The sequence below is a fragment of the Silene latifolia genome, chromosome 5 (assembly GCF_048544455.1).
Source record: "Silene latifolia isolate original U9 population chromosome 5, ASM4854445v1, whole genome shotgun sequence".
NCBI lineage: Eukaryota > Viridiplantae > Streptophyta > Magnoliopsida > Caryophyllales > Caryophyllaceae > Silene > Silene latifolia.
This window is the reverse complement of record NC_133530.1, coordinates 31423159-31441381: the sequence shown is the minus strand read 5'-3', so window position 1 is coordinate 31441381 and position 18223 is coordinate 31423159. Positions and strand designations below refer to the sequence as shown.

General features: G+C 37.5%; 3 protein-coding genes across 4 annotated transcripts; 1 reads left to right on the top strand and 2 right to left on the bottom strand.

Annotated features, from left to right (window-relative positions):
* Window positions 1-4412: 4412 nt before the first annotated feature.
* LOC141657186 (uncharacterized) lies at window positions 4413-9179 on the top strand. Its single transcript, XM_074464338.1, has 7 exons — window positions 4413-4774; window positions 4862-4957; window positions 5726-6146; window positions 6234-6324; window positions 6747-7071; window positions 7601-7749; window positions 8368-9179. Exons 1-7 carry the CDS (start codon window positions 4538-4540, stop codon window positions 8873-8875), a joined length of 1827 nt encoding a protein of 608 aa, XP_074320439.1. The 5' UTR covers window positions 4413-4537; the 3' UTR covers window positions 8876-9179.
* A 521-nt stretch (window positions 9180-9700) lies between these two features.
* On the bottom strand, window positions 9701-11525 carry LOC141657185 (uncharacterized). Its single transcript, XM_074464337.1, has 4 exons — window positions 11314-11525; window positions 11094-11160; window positions 10083-10169; window positions 9701-9990 (listed from the first exon to the last, which is right to left on the bottom strand). The coding sequence occupies exons 1-4, from the start codon at window positions 11473-11475 to the stop codon at window positions 9920-9922; spliced, it is 387 nt and encodes a 128-aa protein (XP_074320438.1). The 5' UTR covers window positions 11476-11525; the 3' UTR covers window positions 9701-9919.
* Window positions 11526-13722: 2197 nt separating this feature from the next.
* On the bottom strand, window positions 13723-18223 carry LOC141657184 (D-xylose-proton symporter-like 2). 2 transcript variants are annotated; one of them, XM_074464336.1, is made up of 14 exons: window positions 18030-18223; window positions 17855-17931; window positions 17174-17252; window positions 16990-17049; window positions 16784-16850; window positions 16567-16691; window positions 16334-16435; window positions 15826-16194; window positions 15693-15740; window positions 15561-15623; window positions 14903-14983; window positions 14548-14646; window positions 14234-14371; window positions 13723-14146 (listed from the first exon to the last, which is right to left on the bottom strand). In XM_074464336.1, exons 1-14 carry the CDS (start codon window positions 18075-18077, stop codon window positions 14015-14017), a joined length of 1488 nt encoding a protein of 495 aa, XP_074320437.1. In that variant the 5' UTR covers window positions 18078-18223; the 3' UTR covers window positions 13723-14014. The 2 variants fall into 2 exon arrangements, with proteins under 2 accessions (XP_074320437.1, XP_074320436.1); XM_074464335.1 differs by having other exon boundaries at window positions 17855-17934; window positions 18030-18209.

Below are 18223 nucleotides of genomic sequence, written 5' to 3'. Positions count from 1 at the left end.
GAGTTTTCTCTGGTGGAAAAAACTTTTGATAGAAGGCTAGAGCTAAAGTCTCCCAATTGGTGATTCCCATGGCAGTGCGGTCAAGGCTATTGATCCAAAGTTTGGCCTTGTCCTTCAACAAGAAAGGGAAAAGTATTTCCCTTATTTGGGCTTGAGTGACGCCCGTTTGACGGATCATGGAGCAATAGTCACAAAAATTTTGCACATGCAAATTGGGATCCTCCAAAGGACTTCCCCCAAATTTTTTCCTCTCTACAAGGCTAATGAAAGCCGGTTTGATCTCGAAGTCCGGCGCGATAATTTGAGTGGTTGTGATACCGGCCGGAAGTATGGCCGCGGTGGGCTTTCAGTGATCGGAAATTTTCACCATCTTTTTGGTAGTAGATGGTGGTGGAGATGATGAACTTGAAACCTCCTCCTCTTCAAGGGCTTCTAGATCGTCTAAGTAAGACTTTCTAGCACTTTCGGCTTGTACGGGAGAAGAGGCATCTTTCACTTCCTTCCAAAAACGTCGTCTTCTCCTAAAGGTTCTCTCGGGATCGGAATCCGGTGAAAGTAATTCTCCCTTGCGTGAGGACCTGGGCATAAAACAACAATTTCTGGAGAAATGATAAGTAACGGTCTCAAGGAACAAGTGTTCCCCAAGACAAAAGAAAACAAGATAAAAATCGATAATTCAAAACGTAATAAAACCGTTTCCCCGGCAACGGCGCCAAAATTTGATAGGTTTATCGTGTACCTATGCAAAGATAATTTCCCTAGACACAAATTAATGTAGCAATAGGGGTCGAACACAAGGAAACGGGAATTACGTCGTGAATTGCTATGGGTAGATTCTTATCAAGGCCGATTTCGGTTTTGGTTTGGTTTGTTTGTTTGATGATTAATAAAAATTATGATGGAAATTATATAATTAAAAGGGAGTCTAAAGGGTTCGGGTCACACATGCAAAGGTAAACATATAATCATGATAAATTCGGTACTAACAACATTGTCAATTGTTTAGGCTTAGAGATACCCACCTTACGGCATTAGTATCAACCTTAGACCGGGTCTTAGAGAAACTCTCATCCATGACTAGGTCGTCCTACTACACATGCTTAGTCTAATTCAATTCCGTACCTCTCGACTTTAGAACGAATGAACAAACTTAATTTACGATTACGGCCGATAACCAAAGATTAAACGTGACAATGCAAACATGTGATAAAAACAATTGAACAATATTATTATCAACCTATTTAAACATGTTATATATTTGATTTTGTATGGTTCCCCTAGCCTTTAGACTAGGAAATTTAGCTACTCATATTAAAATATAAATTGCAAACTAAATTGGAAGAAATGATAAACATGGTTCTATGATTTATATAGATTAGGTGATATAACATGTAAAAGAAATAATGCTAATGTAAGATGAATAAAGTACTTAATTATAAACTATGTAATAACTAAAATAGTAATGTAAAATTGCAAACTAAAATTAGAAATACCTTAATAGAAAAGAACTTATATGGAAGAACAAATAGAATCAAAAGCTTGAATAACAATTGCTTGAACAATAACTTGTAGAACAAAGTGTTGAAAGATTAAACTAAGGGAAAGCTTAACAATTTGTAAACTACAATGAAAACTTATTGAGAGAGATTATAATACTTAAGGCTATGTAAGGAAATGAGACGTGAAAAATGAGATACCCTAAGCCTTGGAAAGCCTCTTCTATTTATAGGGGAGGAAGAAGAAACGTAAATCATAAAGGAGCATGCAGCCCCGATCGGGGTTGAGCGGCCCCGATCGGGGTCGTGTGTTTCTTGTCCGTTTCCAATAAATCTCATCTTAAATGGTAAGAGTATCCTATGTGGGTGATTAATTAGCGATTAATCACCCGGTTAATGCTTTCATTTGGCATCTTAAGAACTTTGGAATTTCATGTTTTCCCCTTGACTTTTGATTTGTAATTTGGGCTTGACTTGGATATTTGATCACAATTGCATTTTGCTAATTAATCCAACAAATTCCTATGCAAAAACCCATGCAACTTGAAGTACAAAGTTCATGCAACATCCGATTCTTAGTCCATTTGGTCTTCTTTCCACTTAGCTTGCAATTTCTAGCAACTTTATAGCATTTTAGCTCCAAAAAGCTTATTTCCTACAAAATATGTCAAAACATCCAAAACAACTAGAAATGCAAATATTAGCTATAAAACACTTACAATAAGTGCTAAAGACATGTAAAATAAAGCTAATATAGGGAGTTAAAATGTATAAAATATGCACTTATCACCTTCCAAATGAAGATGTAGATTATTTGAATATAAATAATCCGTTATTTGAATTTTTCAGAAACAAAATCTTTCTCATCGAATTTATCGAATAAAATTTTGCCTCCTTCCATTATTGTGAATTTTTAGTGGATCGCTCTTCTCTTACCCGTCCAACCGGGCTATGGTACCAGTTTGTTGGGATTTTTGGTATGACCACACATACAATAATAAAGATAATAAGAATCAGAAAAATAACAAGGACACAATATTTACGAGATTTACCAACTTGGCTACATCCTCACTATAGTCGCACTAGGAATTTTATTGACCACTCACAATATGAGGATGCTAATCTATGTAGTTTTTCTCTTCTTTTATAGCTAATGGCAAGCTATAACTCCACGTATAATAAGTACATGAAACTCTTCATATTTTATTTTATTTTTTTTGGCAAGGGTAAAATGTTTTACATTCCAGTATCATGGAGCTCTTCATATTGATTTCATGTGATCAATGCAAAGTAAGTTTTATTGGGTTAGAATTTCATTTACGTATGTTTCTCATAAATGTAACACCCCCATTTATTCGGGAGCCTTTAGCTAGGCCTTCTAAGTAAATAGGAGGTTATCATATCAGTTTCCTAAGGCAGTGAATAACAAAGTAGAACAAACCAAAGTACTTTAGATAAATTAAAGGAATAAAAGTTTTATTACATGGTCTCCAAACCAAATAATTGAATAGAAATATTAAATACAATCTCGCAACGGAAATAAAATAAGTGAAGTATCTAAATAAACTGTCTAAGTGAGCTAGATCGACTACTAAATGGTTTATCGACATCCATCCTCACGTCCCAAGCTCCCAGTCAGCTAGTCTCAAGTACTTGTCATTCAATCTGCTCCCCAACAATTGGTTCATCACAGGTGTTTATAGAATACACTGTTAACTAAACGGTTGAGTAGAATAACTAACAACAATAAAAGATGAAATAAATGGAAATGTGTGATATGATATGATATACAAATGCAACTGAGTTCATCACCCGAAACACTCGTTCATCCCACTAATCCTTAACCCGGGGAAAACAATGCAATCATCCCGACCTTAAGTTGAGGTAAACTCATCCCATAGACAAGTCCTGTTGAACCAGCCTGGGGAAACCAATGCAAATGTCATGCCACAGTAATATAACCATCTCATAACGAGTCTGAGATATCCAATGCAGATGATACGCAACAACAATAATAAATAATAATAACCAACCAATTTATCACAGATACGAAGTTGAGGCATCCAACAATAATAAAACACCTCATCCAATACTCCAATAATCCGTCCAATTCACATCACATAATAAATTGCAGAAGTTATTAATAATAACACGAATTGAGTAGTTATCCTACCTTTTCAACAAAATTCTAATTAAAGCAACCACGCAAATTAACTAGTACTATTCCTCCACAAACCCGTCACCTAACATAATTAAATAATTATAATTACTAACTAAACTAATTATAAAACAATTAAGCTAATTATAAAATAATTACATAATTAATTTAATTAAATCCGTCTTAATAAATACCCAAACCAAACCTACAACACAGGAAACACCCATGACAAACACCCACCAAATAAACCACAACAACATGCCTTAACCACGACAATTACTCCCACCTCACGCTCCACCGTGAGCCACCACTACCGACTACCTAGCCCCACACCAAACATCAGCTGCACCACCAAGACACGACCACCCAAATATGCCCTAGCAACCACAACAATCGACACCACCAACACAAACAACCAAACCCGACAACACCCTCTATAAATACATGGTGAAACAATCACCCAAACACCACACCCAGGCGCAACCCAGCCACCACCATGGTCTCCTCTGACGCACGGTGGTGCCAGCAGCAACTCAACCCACAAGGGTCCCAGTTCAGGTCACACACGGTGTTAATAATGACAAAACTTTTGATATTTCCCGAACATTTTGTGTATCTATTTGTTCTGTCTTAAGGTTTAGAAAGATACCGCCGCATTAAACAAAAACTTGTGTAACACTCCAGTCCAGCCCATTACACACAGAAGCCCAAAATAATGAAAAAGACCCAAAATATCAAGCGAAAACCCTACAAAAACCCTGAACAAAAAATCATTCTCTCCACTCTCTCCTCTCTCCAGTTTCTTCTTCTCCAAACCATTACCTAAATATAAACCCCTAAATATTAATTAATTAAATTAAATTAAATTCAATTAAATCAATCAATGGCGGGGCTACTTGCAGGCGTAGCAGCGGCGATAATGGGTGCTCCTCTCAAAGTGGCTTACGCCGATTCACCGTCATCAACACCACCGCCACCATCAACACCGGCAAAAGATGAGCCGCCACCGAAACCCCGAAACGACCATCCTCGTACCACTTCTGCTGGTTTCGACCCCGAGGCGTTGGAGCGAGGTGCTAAGGCTTTGCGTAATATCGAAAAATCTGCTAATCCTAAAAAAGTAGGCTTGTTTTCGGTTTTATTCATTTTTCCGTCTCAATTATTTGTTTCCCTTCGATTAAATTATATCGCGCTCTTTGAATTGTAGGTATTTGAGGTAATCAAGGAGCAGGAAAAAACACGGCAGATGGAACAGGCTGCTAAGGTTCAGGAGTTCAAGCAAATGCAAGCTCAGTATGAGACGGTAGCTTTCTTTCTTTAGCTTTTTGCTTTTTTAGGCAGTGACGGAATTAAGGGGGCTAACAGAAGCGGTCGCAAACTACGCAATAAGACAAAAAAAAGTAATTGATAAACTGTTTAGGTCCAGGAATTCTAAGTTTCTTACTTTCGCTATTCTAAGCCGTTTGCGGAACTAGGGGACTAGCTGGATTAGTCGCAACCTAATCAATACAAAACATGAAATTTTAGTTACATTTTTGAATTTCTTTTGCTAGTTTACATTCGTTTATTGATCATTGATAATTCGTGCCGCTCAATTTCAATTCTCTAGCTACAAATACTGGTTCCGCCACTGCTGCTGAGTCATTTGTTGTTTGTTACCGGTCTGATAGTTTAAAAATTGAAATTTTATTGGTAGTTCGCTCCCCTTGATTACCGCACCTTGACTACATATACTGGTTCCTCCACTGCTGCTATTATTTGTTGTTTGTTACCCCTCCCATTATTTGGAATTGCTTCATTTACTTTTGGCAAGACATTATTCCTCGGATAAAAGTGAATGTGTTTTGGCTATATTAGAGCATGGACAGTATGAAGTCCCTCTATTACTGATTGCTTTCTGTGCAATTAGTTATAATGGCAGTGGAAATAGGGCCTGACTTATTCAAAATAGAAGTGAAGCAATTTTTAAGAATATTTCGGAAATAGAAATTGGGGCAATTGCTAAGAAGTAGAAGGAATAGAAATGTAGAATATTGGTTTATTTGACAATGCGACTTTATAATGTACGCAGGAGAAGCATAAAGTAATGTATGAAGAGCAGAAGAAGTTAAATCAGCAACAGGCGCAAGTGAAATCGCAGATGGCGCGATACCAAGATGAGTTGGACAGGAAGAAGATGGCAACAGAGCATGAGTACCAACGAACGAGGAATCAGGAGCTTGTTAGGATGCAAGAGGAGTCAGCTGTCAGACAGGAGACAGCTAGGCGAGCAACAGAAGAGCAGATACAAGCACAGCGTCGTCAGACTGAAAGAGAGAAGGCTGAAATGGAGCGTGAAACTATTAAAGTGAAAGCTATGGCTGAAGCTGAGGGAAGGGCCCTTGAAGCTAAGTTGGCTGAAGATGTGAATAGACGTATGCTTGTTGAACGTGCTAATGCTGAGAGGGAGAAATGGGTTTCTGCCATCAACACCACTTTCGAGCATATTGGAGGTTTCATACTCATACCCTTGATTCTCAAATTAACTTCATAGGCTGTTTGGCCATGATGCTTAGCCTACATTGTTTTACTCGATGTAGGGGGTTTGCGAACTATATTGACTGACCAAAATAAGCTTATTGTTGCTGTTGGTGGGGTCACTGCTGTTGCTGCCGGCATATATACGACGAGGTATGTTGCAAGCTATAACCGCACTGTTGTATCTAGATTCTAGCCATATTGTTCTCTAGGTGTTCAGCCATCTTTTATTAAGTCCCCTAGTTTTCATAGACTAGTAAGGCCTGTGGAGGAGCAAGTGTGTTCAGATCATGGGCATTACATCGTTTGGGGTGTACTATTTGCCACATGCATTAGTCATCAGCTATATAATGGCATTTGTCTCTGTTAAGTATCTGCTTGCTATCGGACTTTTTGTAAATCACGGTTGATACTGCTTGGCGCTCGCCGCCCGTTTAAGAAACTAAGCAGCTTTTTTCTCCTGATGTTTCACGAACCAACAGTGTAATGCGTAAAGCAATGGTCGATATGATTAATCTTAGTGTTTGTCATAGTCAAAACTCAAAATCAGTGAAGTGTTGATTCTCTTTGTGCAGAGAAGGGGCTAAAGTAGTGTGGAGCTATGTGGATAGGATACTTGGACAACCATCATTGATTAGGGAATCCTCAAGAGGGAAATATCCTTGGTCTGGGGCTTTTTCTCGTACCATGAGCACACTACGTAGCTCAAATGGAAAAGATCTTTCCAAAAATGGTTTTGGAGATGTTATTTTACATCCTAATTTACAGAAGAGGATACAGCAATTAGCTTCTGCAACTGCAAATACAAAGGCTCATCAAGCACCATTCCGTAACATGCTTTTCTATGGTCCTCCTGGAACAGGAAAAACAATGGCTGCTAGAGAGCTTGCTCGTAAATCCGTATGACATCTTACCTTGCTGATTTCTTCTCACTTCTTATTTCCTTGCTTTTTTCGTACTCTTATGGTGGAAGAGACTGTAAGCAAAAAAGGAGTAGACTTGAAAGAGGTTTGCTCCTCTATGTATGAATACATTATTTCTTAATGTCTATCCTTATAGAAACAGTTCTAATCTTATGAAATGGATAAACTGGATGTTTAGTCTTGGCTCCTATACATAGGTCTACCGTCTATGCTTTGTTTTGCCCCATAGCTTGTTTGGCAGCTTGATATGACTTGTCTATTGGCATCCCAACTTGTATAAATATAATAATGTACTAATGTGGAACTAGTTCCAAAATATATTTGAAAGTGAATTTATAATGTGGCTTGGGCTTGCACTTCCAAAAGCAGATGACGGTTGGAATATATTGCCTTAGATCTATGAACCTGGCTTTCAGTGTTGCATGATATTTTCCCTATTCCATGTATGAACTCCTGAAATTTCTCAAGTTTCAAGCTGATTAATGTGTTATTCCATGTGTTGCTAGGGTTTGGATTATGCGCTGATGACTGGTGGAGATGTTGCTCCTCTTGGTGCACAAGCTGTTACCAAGATACACCAGTTGTTTGATTGGGGAAAGAAGTCCAATAGGGGTTTGTTATTATTTATTGATGAAGCCGATGCCTTCCTTTGCGAGTAAGTTACTTTTATCATCCTTACCTGATCCAGTTTTTCCTAAAGCATTACATGGTCTATGGGGGTACTGTTCTGCTACATTTTCTCTGCTCTATTCCTCCTCAGTGGCTCAGTTCATATCTCTACCATTGTTTCTGATAGTGCCCTTCACACATAATACGGTACTCAATACGGTGTAAATGAACCATGCTGGCTTTTGCCAACAAGCCTTCGACTGAGTTTTTGACAAACCGGACTGAACAAGGTCCCAAGCAGAGCCTGAGCTTGCGTAATCTAAGCTCAGGCTCATTCCAAACTTGTTAGCAGCACAGGCCTAAAATTGCAACAAAGAAAGGGTGAACAGAAACATGAAAGACCATTCGCATAGTGTTCGAGTTTGGTTTGTCGTGTTTAAGTCCCTACATATTCCAATTCCATGGCTGAAAAGTTGCATAATTTTTGAAGCTCCGGGACACCTGTCCATAGTAATACCCAAGTTAGTAGGAGGCATTTATAAAAGCCTACAGAGATTTTGTTGTCACTGCTCATCTGAGATAGTTTAAGAGTATAAATTCTTCTGTTTAAGTCTTCCTCTTCTCTAGCAGGGCTGAAAAATAAAATTTCATTTGATTTTGACAGGCGAAATAAAACATACATGAGTGAAGCTCAAAGAAGTGCTTTGAATGCACTGCTATTCAGGACAGGAGACCAGTCCAAGGACATTGTACTCGCACTTGCAACTAACCGACCTGGAGATCTGGATTCAGCAGTGTCTGACCGTATTGATGAAGTCCTTGAATTCCCATTGCCAGGGGAAGATGAAAGGTTTAAGCTGTTGAGACTTTATCTTGACAAGTATATTGCCAAAGCTGGGTCTGGGAAACCAGGAGGGCTGTTTTCACGATTTTTTCAAAAGGAGCAACAGAAAATAGAAATTAAAGGATTGACAGAGGACATCCTACGTGAAGCTGCTGCTAAAACGGAGGGATTTTCTGGAAGAGAGATTGCCAAGTTAATGGCTAGCGTCCAGGCTGCTGTTTATGGTAGTGAAAGCTGCGTCCTTGATCCTCAGGTATTCCGTGAGGTTGTAGATTATAAGGTTGCAGAGCACCAACAGAGAAGGAAGTTGGCAGGCACTCAAGCATGAAGAGATGACCACTCCTTAATCATAGGCGGGGTTAGGACTGCTGACTGACTATGTTTAAGGTCTTATTCTTTTTCACTCCGTTTTCTGATATGATTTAGGTCAATCAGACAGTGCACTGATTTTTAGCACCATTTTAGAGGCTTGAATACAAGTTAGGATCTTACGTCTTAGTGTTTTTTTGTTCATTGTACGAGTTTTGCCGCATTTGAGGTCACGTTTTAGGCATGAGATGATACAGCAATAGCTCAACTACATTGCTCCTAACACCGTGTACAATAAAATTTTGTGCAACATTGTTCTTTTAGATCAGTCATCTGCTGGAACCTTACATGTGCCAACTTTAAAAATACAATAAAGAAGTGGGTAATTGTTGTTGTACTCCAAACAAGACAATTGACTAACTGCACATTGGTAAGTGCATTTGAGATTCCATTTGAGACCGAATCGCTGAAAAGAAAGGTTTATGAGGTGCACAACATTTGGGGCATGGGGGCAATTCTTTCTTATTAAGCCCAGATTTTGATTCAATTGATAAATATTTTTTTTTTTTTTTTTTTGGCAGCAGTAAAGAAAGTGTTTTACAATGTGGTGATACGGCTCACTAAATCATACCTATGATAAAAAATATTAAAACAAGGTAAAATTGGACAAGGAAAATTAGCAAAAATGCAAAATGGATCCTCATTGATGTTATCTAGATTCATTTTACATAAATATCTCCAGAGGAGAATAAACATTTACTAGTACATAAATTGATAAATATTACTATAAGCAAATATCATAGGCATGCTCACGATACGCTAGAAAAGATTTTCACGCTCAATGTAGATCACTAGATTCACTAGTACATAAATTAAAATTGGCCTTGCAATCTGTGTTTTCGGTTACAAAAATATTCTCCTGGTCTTAAAGCTTACATAGAAACAAACACACTTTTGCAACCACTTGCTATCTAAACATGTCCGTAAGGGATAAACGCAATTGACCAGTCCAAAAAGATGCCTTTGCTCAATCTGCAATGAGTTGTGCACCAACCTTGCACGTTTACTCCACCATGGCATCCACCGGGGTAGCTTCTACTCCAGGCTTAGATGATTCACCCTGGTTCTTCTTACCTGCATAATTGACATCCCAAATCTTAGTTATTATCGGCTTTTAAAGAGTCTCTTCTCTTCTACTCCGTATGATTGAGATGCAGAAGCATTACCTTTGCTTTTTCTGCTTTTGGTTCTAAGCTTTACGCTCTTCTTGACAAGGAACTTGGTGGAGGTTTTTTTGGTGTCTTTGGAAGAACCTACATTTTGTTGCAAAACATGAGAAAATTAATCAAAAGCAACAAATTTATCATAACACTTACATCCAATGCGATGATTTGTTGTACAAGTTCAGACATCTAAAGATTATATACACTAGAGTCTACATAAATTCAAAACACGGTTCCCCATTCAACAAGTCAGCACAATTAGCCCAAGTTTTATGCAAGTTTGTCATCGGTAACATATAGGAATGCCCAAGCAAGGTTCATACTGAAAGTGTCTTCTCTAAAACCAATTCATTGCAGATATAAGCTGAAAACAAAAGAAGCAACCTTGTAAACCTCCCCTAACATATGCATCGGTAAGATGAAGTGTCAAAATTAAACAACGCCAATACATGTTAAAGTTTTCAACATGGCTGCAATTCTCATGACTTGACCATTTCAACTCCTGAATTTAAAAGTGGAGACAGAATCACTAATCAGAGCTAACTGCAAACCGACTCCCATCATATTGTATCCAAAAAGCCACAACCATAATACTCCCTCCGTCCCATTCATTTGTTTAAACAAAGAATGGGAAGTACCAATTAGCAAGCAAAAAAACAAGAAAAAAAGATGTTGAGCTACGCGTCTCAAGCACAAAAGGAACCCCACAGATGTTAAAAGACCGTAACAATGTCATGTTGACGAGATTGAACCAGTTGATAACATTCCCCCCTTTCCTAACTAAACTGATCCATAGCTAATGTCCAGTATTCCAAACTTAATTATATTGCTTCATACTAGCGCATAACAGAAATAAATAAATCGACATTCACGATGCTATGTTACTCCGACACTTCAATTTAGTTGAGCGACACTTGAAATGTGGACAGGACTCATCAGACAATTGAAAATTAGCAGAAAATAACCGTATCCAACACTCCAACACTGAGTAATAGTAATAGAAAAGGAACGAACCATCAGCCGACGCCATTTCAACATCTTGTAGAGAAATAAGACCTTTCTCAACAGCTTCCTTTTGATCCTACAATTAATTAAATTCCAACAGCAATGTATAAGTACATGACAAACAGTCTATAAATACAGGAAATAATTACTCAATCGTTTATTTACCTCTAATTAAAATACCTCGAGAATATAAAAGAGTAATAATAAAAAAGAGGGATAGAAAAAGTACACGACGCCATTTCTTGAGGTTCTTGCGTTGGCGTTTGCCGGAAACGGATTGGAGTTGAGTGGGGCGCTTGATTTTTCTGGAAACGGGATCACCTTCAATGTTACGTTTGGTTTGTGATATTATCGCCCTACGCCGCTTCTGCACCTCGTTAAACTTCGCCATTCTACCTTCAACCCTAGCTTATTTTGGGGGCTGCTCCTTGCTTTTTATACCTTCCTTTTTATCAAGGCTCGATTTAAATTTTACCTATTCCTTGGTTTAAATGTTCAACCTTGCCCGGTGTGTGTCATCCGTGTTCGGATTAGGGCTGGTCAAACGGGGATTAGGCCGGGCCAAACTTGTAGAACCCCGTGGAAAAGGACCGGATGGGACGGGCTGGGCCTGGTAGAGGTGGACCCAGACCAGTTCGAGGGCGGGTTGGGGCTGGCCTTATGCGGGCTAGTTCAAATATATTTGACCGGGGCTAGCCATGTATTTAACGGGTCGGGCTGGGTTAGTACCAGGTCGGGTAGAAATTGACCCGATGGATGGGTCGGGTTGAGGTCTCATTTTTCAAACCCAATGGGTATGGGTCGGATATGGGTCTTAAGAAAATATTTCACTCTACACAACAAGTCTAAGTTAAGTAAGAAGTAAGGTGATCCGAACTAATTAGCTCCTTTATTAAAGAAAAACCAAAATTACAACTCTTTACTCCAACCGTGAAGTTGGGAGTCGATTCTTACCTACTACATAAAGTGTATATTTTGTATTGGACTCATACACGGAGTATTATTCATTTATTCTTTTACTATTTATGGTAAACTCTAGTAACTTTACAAAATACAAACTCTGAAACACATAGCAAAACAAAACAAAAATGTGGAAGTCTTTCTTATACTCGATACTCAAGATGGTTCCAAATAAGATTTTGTGCACTACACATTAGGCATTTAGCTAATACGGAGTATGTATGATAAGAACTCTTACATTTGGGTTATCTTAGAAATTTAATTCATTAGTCATCCTACCTATATATAAAAAAAGCGATGCAAATATTGCACGCTCAAAATGTTCAGAAGAACGTCTCCAAACTCACAAATGCCCTCACTAATGCGCAAAAAAAATTCATGTCCATTCCAACTTGCGTTCGATTCAACCCTTCATTTAATTATGCGAAATAAATTTCTAAGAATTCAAGTGAATTATAATTTTTCGCAGTGAAATTTATGGTTAGACTATTTTTATTTCGTTTTTTGTAAGTAAAATATGTAGTCAGAGTATCTATTGCGTATTGGATTTGAGTGAGCATCCACCTTCAAAATGCTTTTTTCACACCTTAGACTATGCAAGATGTATAAGCTATAAAGTGTAATCACATCCAAACAAATGTGAAGGTAAACTCAATCATCATCTGATTGTTGCATCACTTTGCTCTATGTATTAGACTTCTGTACACCCAAAGTTCTTGTTGATATCAACAGAATCAAATATGATGAGACTCCGTATAACCCCAACGCATGTCTCGTTACAACCTCGTCATCTCATTGGGCGGTTTATACCTAATTAGGTAATAAAGTGTATATTTTGTGGATTGGACTCATACACGGAGTATTATTCATTTATTCTTTTAAAATTTAATGGTAAACTTTATTGAAATAAACTAAAACAAAAATACAAATTTTTGAATTGGCAAAAACAAAACAAAACAAAAATGTTTTAGTCTTTCTTATACTGATACTCAAGATGGTTCCAAATAAGATTTTGTGCAATAAAAGGCATTTAGCTAATATGTAGGATAAGAACTATTACATTTGGGTTATCTTAGAAAGTTAATTCATTAGTCATCCTAAACTCTATACAAAAACCGATGCAAGTTTATTAACATACGCTCAAAATGTTCAGAAGAACGTCTCCAAACTCACAAATCCCCTCACCAATGTATATTAAAAATTCATGTCCATTCCAACTTGCGTTCAATTCAAGACTTTCATTTAATTATGCAAATAAATTTTTAAAAACAATTCAAGTTGAATTAAATTTTTTAAAAGGTGAATTTTATGGTTAGACTATTTTTATTTCGTTTTTTACAAGTAAAATATGTAGTCAGAGTATCTATTGCGTATTGGACCACCCAAAGCATCCACCTTCAAAATGCTTTTTCACACCTTAGACTATGCAAAAGATGTATAAGCTATAAAGTGTAATCACATCCAAACAAATGTGAAGGTAAAATCAATCATCATCTGATCGTTGCATCACTTTGCTTTGCTTTGCTCTGCTCTATGTATTAGACTTCTGTACACCCAAAGTTCTTGTTGATATCAACAGAATCAAATCACTCTTGAGATCGTATAACCCCAACTCCTATTAAAAATCAAGTTTTATCTTTGAAAAATGAGGAAGGACTTTACAAAGATAAAAGGTAAGGAAACTAAAACAGTATACTTCATTAAGTTATATAAATCATTTGTAGAGCGAAGTAGAATATTTTTTTTTTTTTTTTTCTAAGATACTTACGTTCTAAAAGAAAAATTAGATGACACTAAGACTCAATACAATGAGATGATTAACAACTTCAACACTTCTTAATCCATGCTTGATTACATCATTAATCTTGGAATAAAATTAATACAAATCAAACAATCAAATAAGAACCCAACAGAAACTGAAACTCATATCTGCCAAGTTATAAATCATCTGTAGAGTGAAGTAGAAGAAATTATAAGAGTTTGGCCTCTATTTCCTCCAGCGTTAGGCCTTTGGTCTCCGGGATTATATAGAATATGAAGACGAGAGACAAGACAGCTACGCCTCCAAACATAAAGAATATAGCTCCTGCTCCTATCAGATCCTGCAACATCACATTCGTCAATGCTATGGAGTACTTTCCATTTAATTAAATGCAAAAACAAGAGAGTAAAAATGATTGTAAGAATACCTTCAAAGGTGAAAATGCGAAAGTAACTAGGGCATTGGCACCAAAATTAATAAGCACGGCTAGGCTTAATCCTCTTCCTCTCATGCGCAAAGGAAATATTTCTGAAATCATCAGCCACCCAATTGGACCAAACGATAGCTGCAACAAACACATTCCACAAATGTCAACCTCCATTTTGTAAGCCGATGTATAACAAATTTCTATTTCCCATTAATGGCGCTATTCTGTCTCCTATTCGACTGACATCCGTGATTGTTGCTAGATTATTTCTAAGAGGACAACAAGTTGATATGCTAGATAAAAGGCAGCATCACCTGATAACAACCAACATAAAGAAGCAGGCCAATCACCGCCACAGCTGGAGCATCACCCAGGAAAGTGTAATAAGCTCCTAGCAGCATTAAAGATATCACCTGTCAAATCAGCAGAAACTCACTTCAGCCTTAAAAACACGAATTCAAGTTGATATGATCCTACTATCAAATCACACCGCGTTGCAGCCTCTTTGTAAATGTCTTTTAAAGGTTACTACTTACTACGACCGTTCTTTGAGGTGATACTGGACACATGTGTAGACCAGGAAAAAGTATTTCATTTCATGACACTATCAGACCACATTTATTACCAACATATAATTAATTGAAAGCAGTAGTTCACGGGAGAGATTACCATCCCAGATACACCACCAAGTAGTAATGGTCTTCTCCCAAGTTTATCAACAATCAATACAGCAACTCCAGTAGTTATCAGCTGAAAGAAGTTAATTCATGTCAATAAATTGGGGATAGTTTAACATGCAATACAGAATAAGAGATGATGTATGCAGGTTCTCAGACCTTTGAAAAATCTAATGCCTCATCTGATGGCTTATGTAACTATTTACTACAGTATATATATTTATATAGGAAGACTGATCTACAAAAATTTCAGATCAGTTCGGTCCAATATTTGACAGGTAGCTTCGAAAAGACCGTACAATAGCACAAGTATCCATGCTGAATGGCCATACAAGAAAAATTTATGAATGCACAGTTGCAGACAGACTACAGCAAAAAAAAAATCTGCAGTTAAATTCAAACTGCATGAACCTTTTCAGAACTTAAAAAGCTACATTTAGCAAAATGTACTCAACATTTCAATGAGTTTAAAACCTCTGGTTTTTCTATAAGAAGAGGACGCTATAGTTTAAATCTTGAACGCTCAGATGATACAATTTCCAAGTACAAAGAGAGCGAGAGGAAGAATGAAAATAAGTAGGTTTCTTGGATCTAGGCAACACGGAATATTTATAAAAAGAGTGCTTCAACATCAGTAATCAGAAATCTACCTTAAACACTCCAATAAGAATTGACACCCTGGTCGCATCAGCCGCAGCAGAAAATCCTGCATTCTGTTGCATAACTGGTGATTAAAGAAGGTTAATAAAAACTCCCATAAGTGCCAGTACAAAATATATTACCTGCAAGATACTACCAGCATAATATAACACGCTTGGTTGACCTGTTATCTGTTAAAAACATAAATTATTACATGCAACTAAGAACCCAAAATCTAAGCGAAAATGTATTGCAATCCACCAGAAATAATGCTACCTGCTGGAATAAGACTAAACCGCAACCAATAATCAGAGCCTTCAAATACTTTCCTCTAAACAGTTCAGCTGTGGTTACATTATCCAGTTCACCAGCCACAGAAAGTTCAGTAAGAATCTCATCCACTTGTTGAGGGGCAGTATCACTATTAGCCTGACCTCTAAGTTTGCACATGCAACAAATGGCAGTTTCCCTTAAGTCTTGCATGTTTCCTTTTCCTTGTATAGCACACAAAAGCAGCCATCTAGGCGTATCAGGCAGCCACCACATTCCAATTACCATTACAATGGCTATAGGAAAACTAGCTCCGTACATATAGCGCCAACCAGCCACGACATTCACTAAGAGGCTTCCAATAGTATAACCTATCTGCAGAAGTAAACCAACAACTCAAGCTTATGAAGAAGATATATGACTGAAAGACATTGGTAAGCACTTGACTAGGGCGTAAGATGCTTGATGCCGTCAGAAGCAGCCAAATGTTAAGATATTGGAAGTGAAAACTTACAACCATGCCGATAACAATAAAGAACTCTTTCAGAGATATTAGCTGTCCTCGAATATGAGATGGTGCGGTCTCAGCTATGTACATTGGTGCGGCATGCATTGCCTAAATGTAGAGGCAAAAGAATTAAGTTAAAGAACATTAATATTCGCCATACAAGAACAAAAAAAATTATAAACAGATCCACTGATCTTTAGAAACGAGGGAACCGAATCATACAATCACGCGACTCATACCAGTCCAATTCCTATGCCAAATATAAAACGGCCGATCACCATGAGCAAGTAGTTGGGAGCAACAGCTGTAACTAAAGCTCCAAGAAAATATATTATAGCCGCTGAAATCAACTCTTTCCTCCGGCCTACAAAATGTGTTCTTTATACCGTCAAATAGTCCTTGAAGATTGAAGTAACTGACATAGAGAGCAGAAGGATTAAAATAACAGATATGCACCTAGGAAGTCAGCGACCTTAAAGGCCAAGGCAGAACCTATGAGAGCCCCATACAATGATCCACTGCTCTGCAAAGTGTGGGGTTGTTAAGCATGAATCGGTAATACTACTTCTCAGATAAAAAAACCAGCACAGCACCAGTAGAAACTAGGGAATGAGACCACTGAGTAGTCATGACTCATGACTCAAAGGAATAGACAAACTTACTATAAGACCGACTTCAACGGAACTCAAGTTGTACCATGAAGTTCCACTAAATGTAGCTGACTGCAACACAAAAGCAAATGTAGACCCAATTCATTATACTGTAAATAAACTAGAATTAAGTTGCAAGGCATGACACTATAGTTCGGAAAAGTGTAGCCCAAAAATGTGTTTGTAAAATCCATACCCCAATGGAAATAGTGGCGCTAGAAGTGGCACCAATATCATAGCCATAGAGTAGACCTCCAAGAGCTGGAAATAGAAATCTGATGAAACACAAAACAGTTAATCAAAACCACGCCGCGGGTTAACATATATGCACAGTTAGTAGACAATCAAACAGAGTTTTTAGTAAGTGGTCTTTTGGTTGCATGTAGGCAATGTAAATTGGAAAATGTCGTTTGGTTGCAATATGGGAATTGAAATTCATGTAAGAAGGGGCTAATGTTAGAGGGTATTATGGTATAATACTATAATGCAATATACTCCCTAGTATATTATGAAATACACCCTCCGTTCCAATCATTTGTTTACATTTGATCAAAATACTCCTCACAAATATAAAAGTAAATAAATGATTGAGGCGGAGGGAGTAATATGCTGTATTAGGTTACCAATATTAGAGTATCATAAGGTAACACGAGTTCTAATATCCGTTATAGAAGAATTGTGTAGTCAGTCCTAGGAAGTTTCAATTAATGTGAATTGAGGATTTGAGGTAACAAAATAACTACAACATTTTGCAATTCACGTGAATTTGAAATTCCCGTATATTAATGTGGGCAACCAAACAACCACTAAAATCACTAGGGAGATGATAAAAATGAAAGAAAACAATGAAGTAAGAAAAAGGGAAAAAAGCGGTTACGCAAAGATACAAGAAAGGAGAGAGTAAGTCTCGGGCGTAGAGTGAGATTCATTTAAGAGCGGTTCTTCTGCATCCTCCTGCTATAAGAGTAGCATTAACAAATTAGCATCATAATTCAGAGACGAATATAAATGATTCAGTGAAATGAAAAGAAACAAGTTAAAAGGAAGAATACCTTGGCGGAAAAAGAATGATGATCGACATGGGAGATGGCGGAAGCCATGAGAGAAAGTTGAATGAAGAAGAAAGGGGGGAGAGTAGCTACAAAAACTAGCACAGCTTTAATTTGTCACATTTACGAGGGTAGGGTAATTAGATAGCGATACAACTTTAGAACAAGTCCTTCCTAGATAATGGCAATCCGTCCGG

Excerpts from the sequence above, each read along its gene's own strand:
- LOC141657186 (XM_074464338.1), top strand. The coding sequence starts at position 4,538 with ATGGCGGGGCTACTTGCAGGCGTAGCAGCGGCGATAATGGGTGCTCCT. Across the intron at positions 4,775-4,861 it reads AATCTGCTAATCCTAAAAAA|GTATTTGAGGTAATCAAGGA; the intron begins GTAGGCTTGTTT and ends TTTGAATTGTAG. Across the intron at positions 7,072-7,600 it reads GAGAGCTTGCTCGTAAATCC|GGTTTGGATTATGCGCTGAT; the intron begins GTATGACATCTT and ends ATGTGTTGCTAG.
- LOC141657185 (XM_074464337.1), bottom strand. The coding sequence starts at position 11,475 with ATGGCGAAGTTTAACGAGGTGCAGAAGCGGCGTAGGGCGATAATATCA. Across the intron at positions 11,161-11,313 it reads ACCTCAAGAAATGGCGTCGT|GATCAAAAGGAAGCTGTTGA; the intron begins GTACTTTTTCTA and ends AATTAATTGTAG. Across the intron at positions 10,170-11,093 it reads TGAAATGGCGTCGGCTGATG|GTTCTTCCAAAGACACCAAA; the intron begins GTTCGTTCCTTT and ends AACAAAATGTAG.
- LOC141657184 (XM_074464335.1), bottom strand. The coding sequence starts at position 18,077 with ATGGCTTCCGCCATCTCCCATGTCGATCATCATTCTTTTTCCGCCAAG. Across the intron at positions 16,692-16,783 it reads TAAGGTCGCTGACTTCCTAG|GCCGGAGGAAAGAGTTGATT; the intron begins GTGCATATCTGT and ends CACATTTTGTAG. Across the intron at positions 14,984-15,560 it reads TTCTTATTGGAGTGTTTAAG|CTGATAACTACTGGAGTTGC; the intron begins GTAGATTTCTGA and ends AACTTCTTTCAG.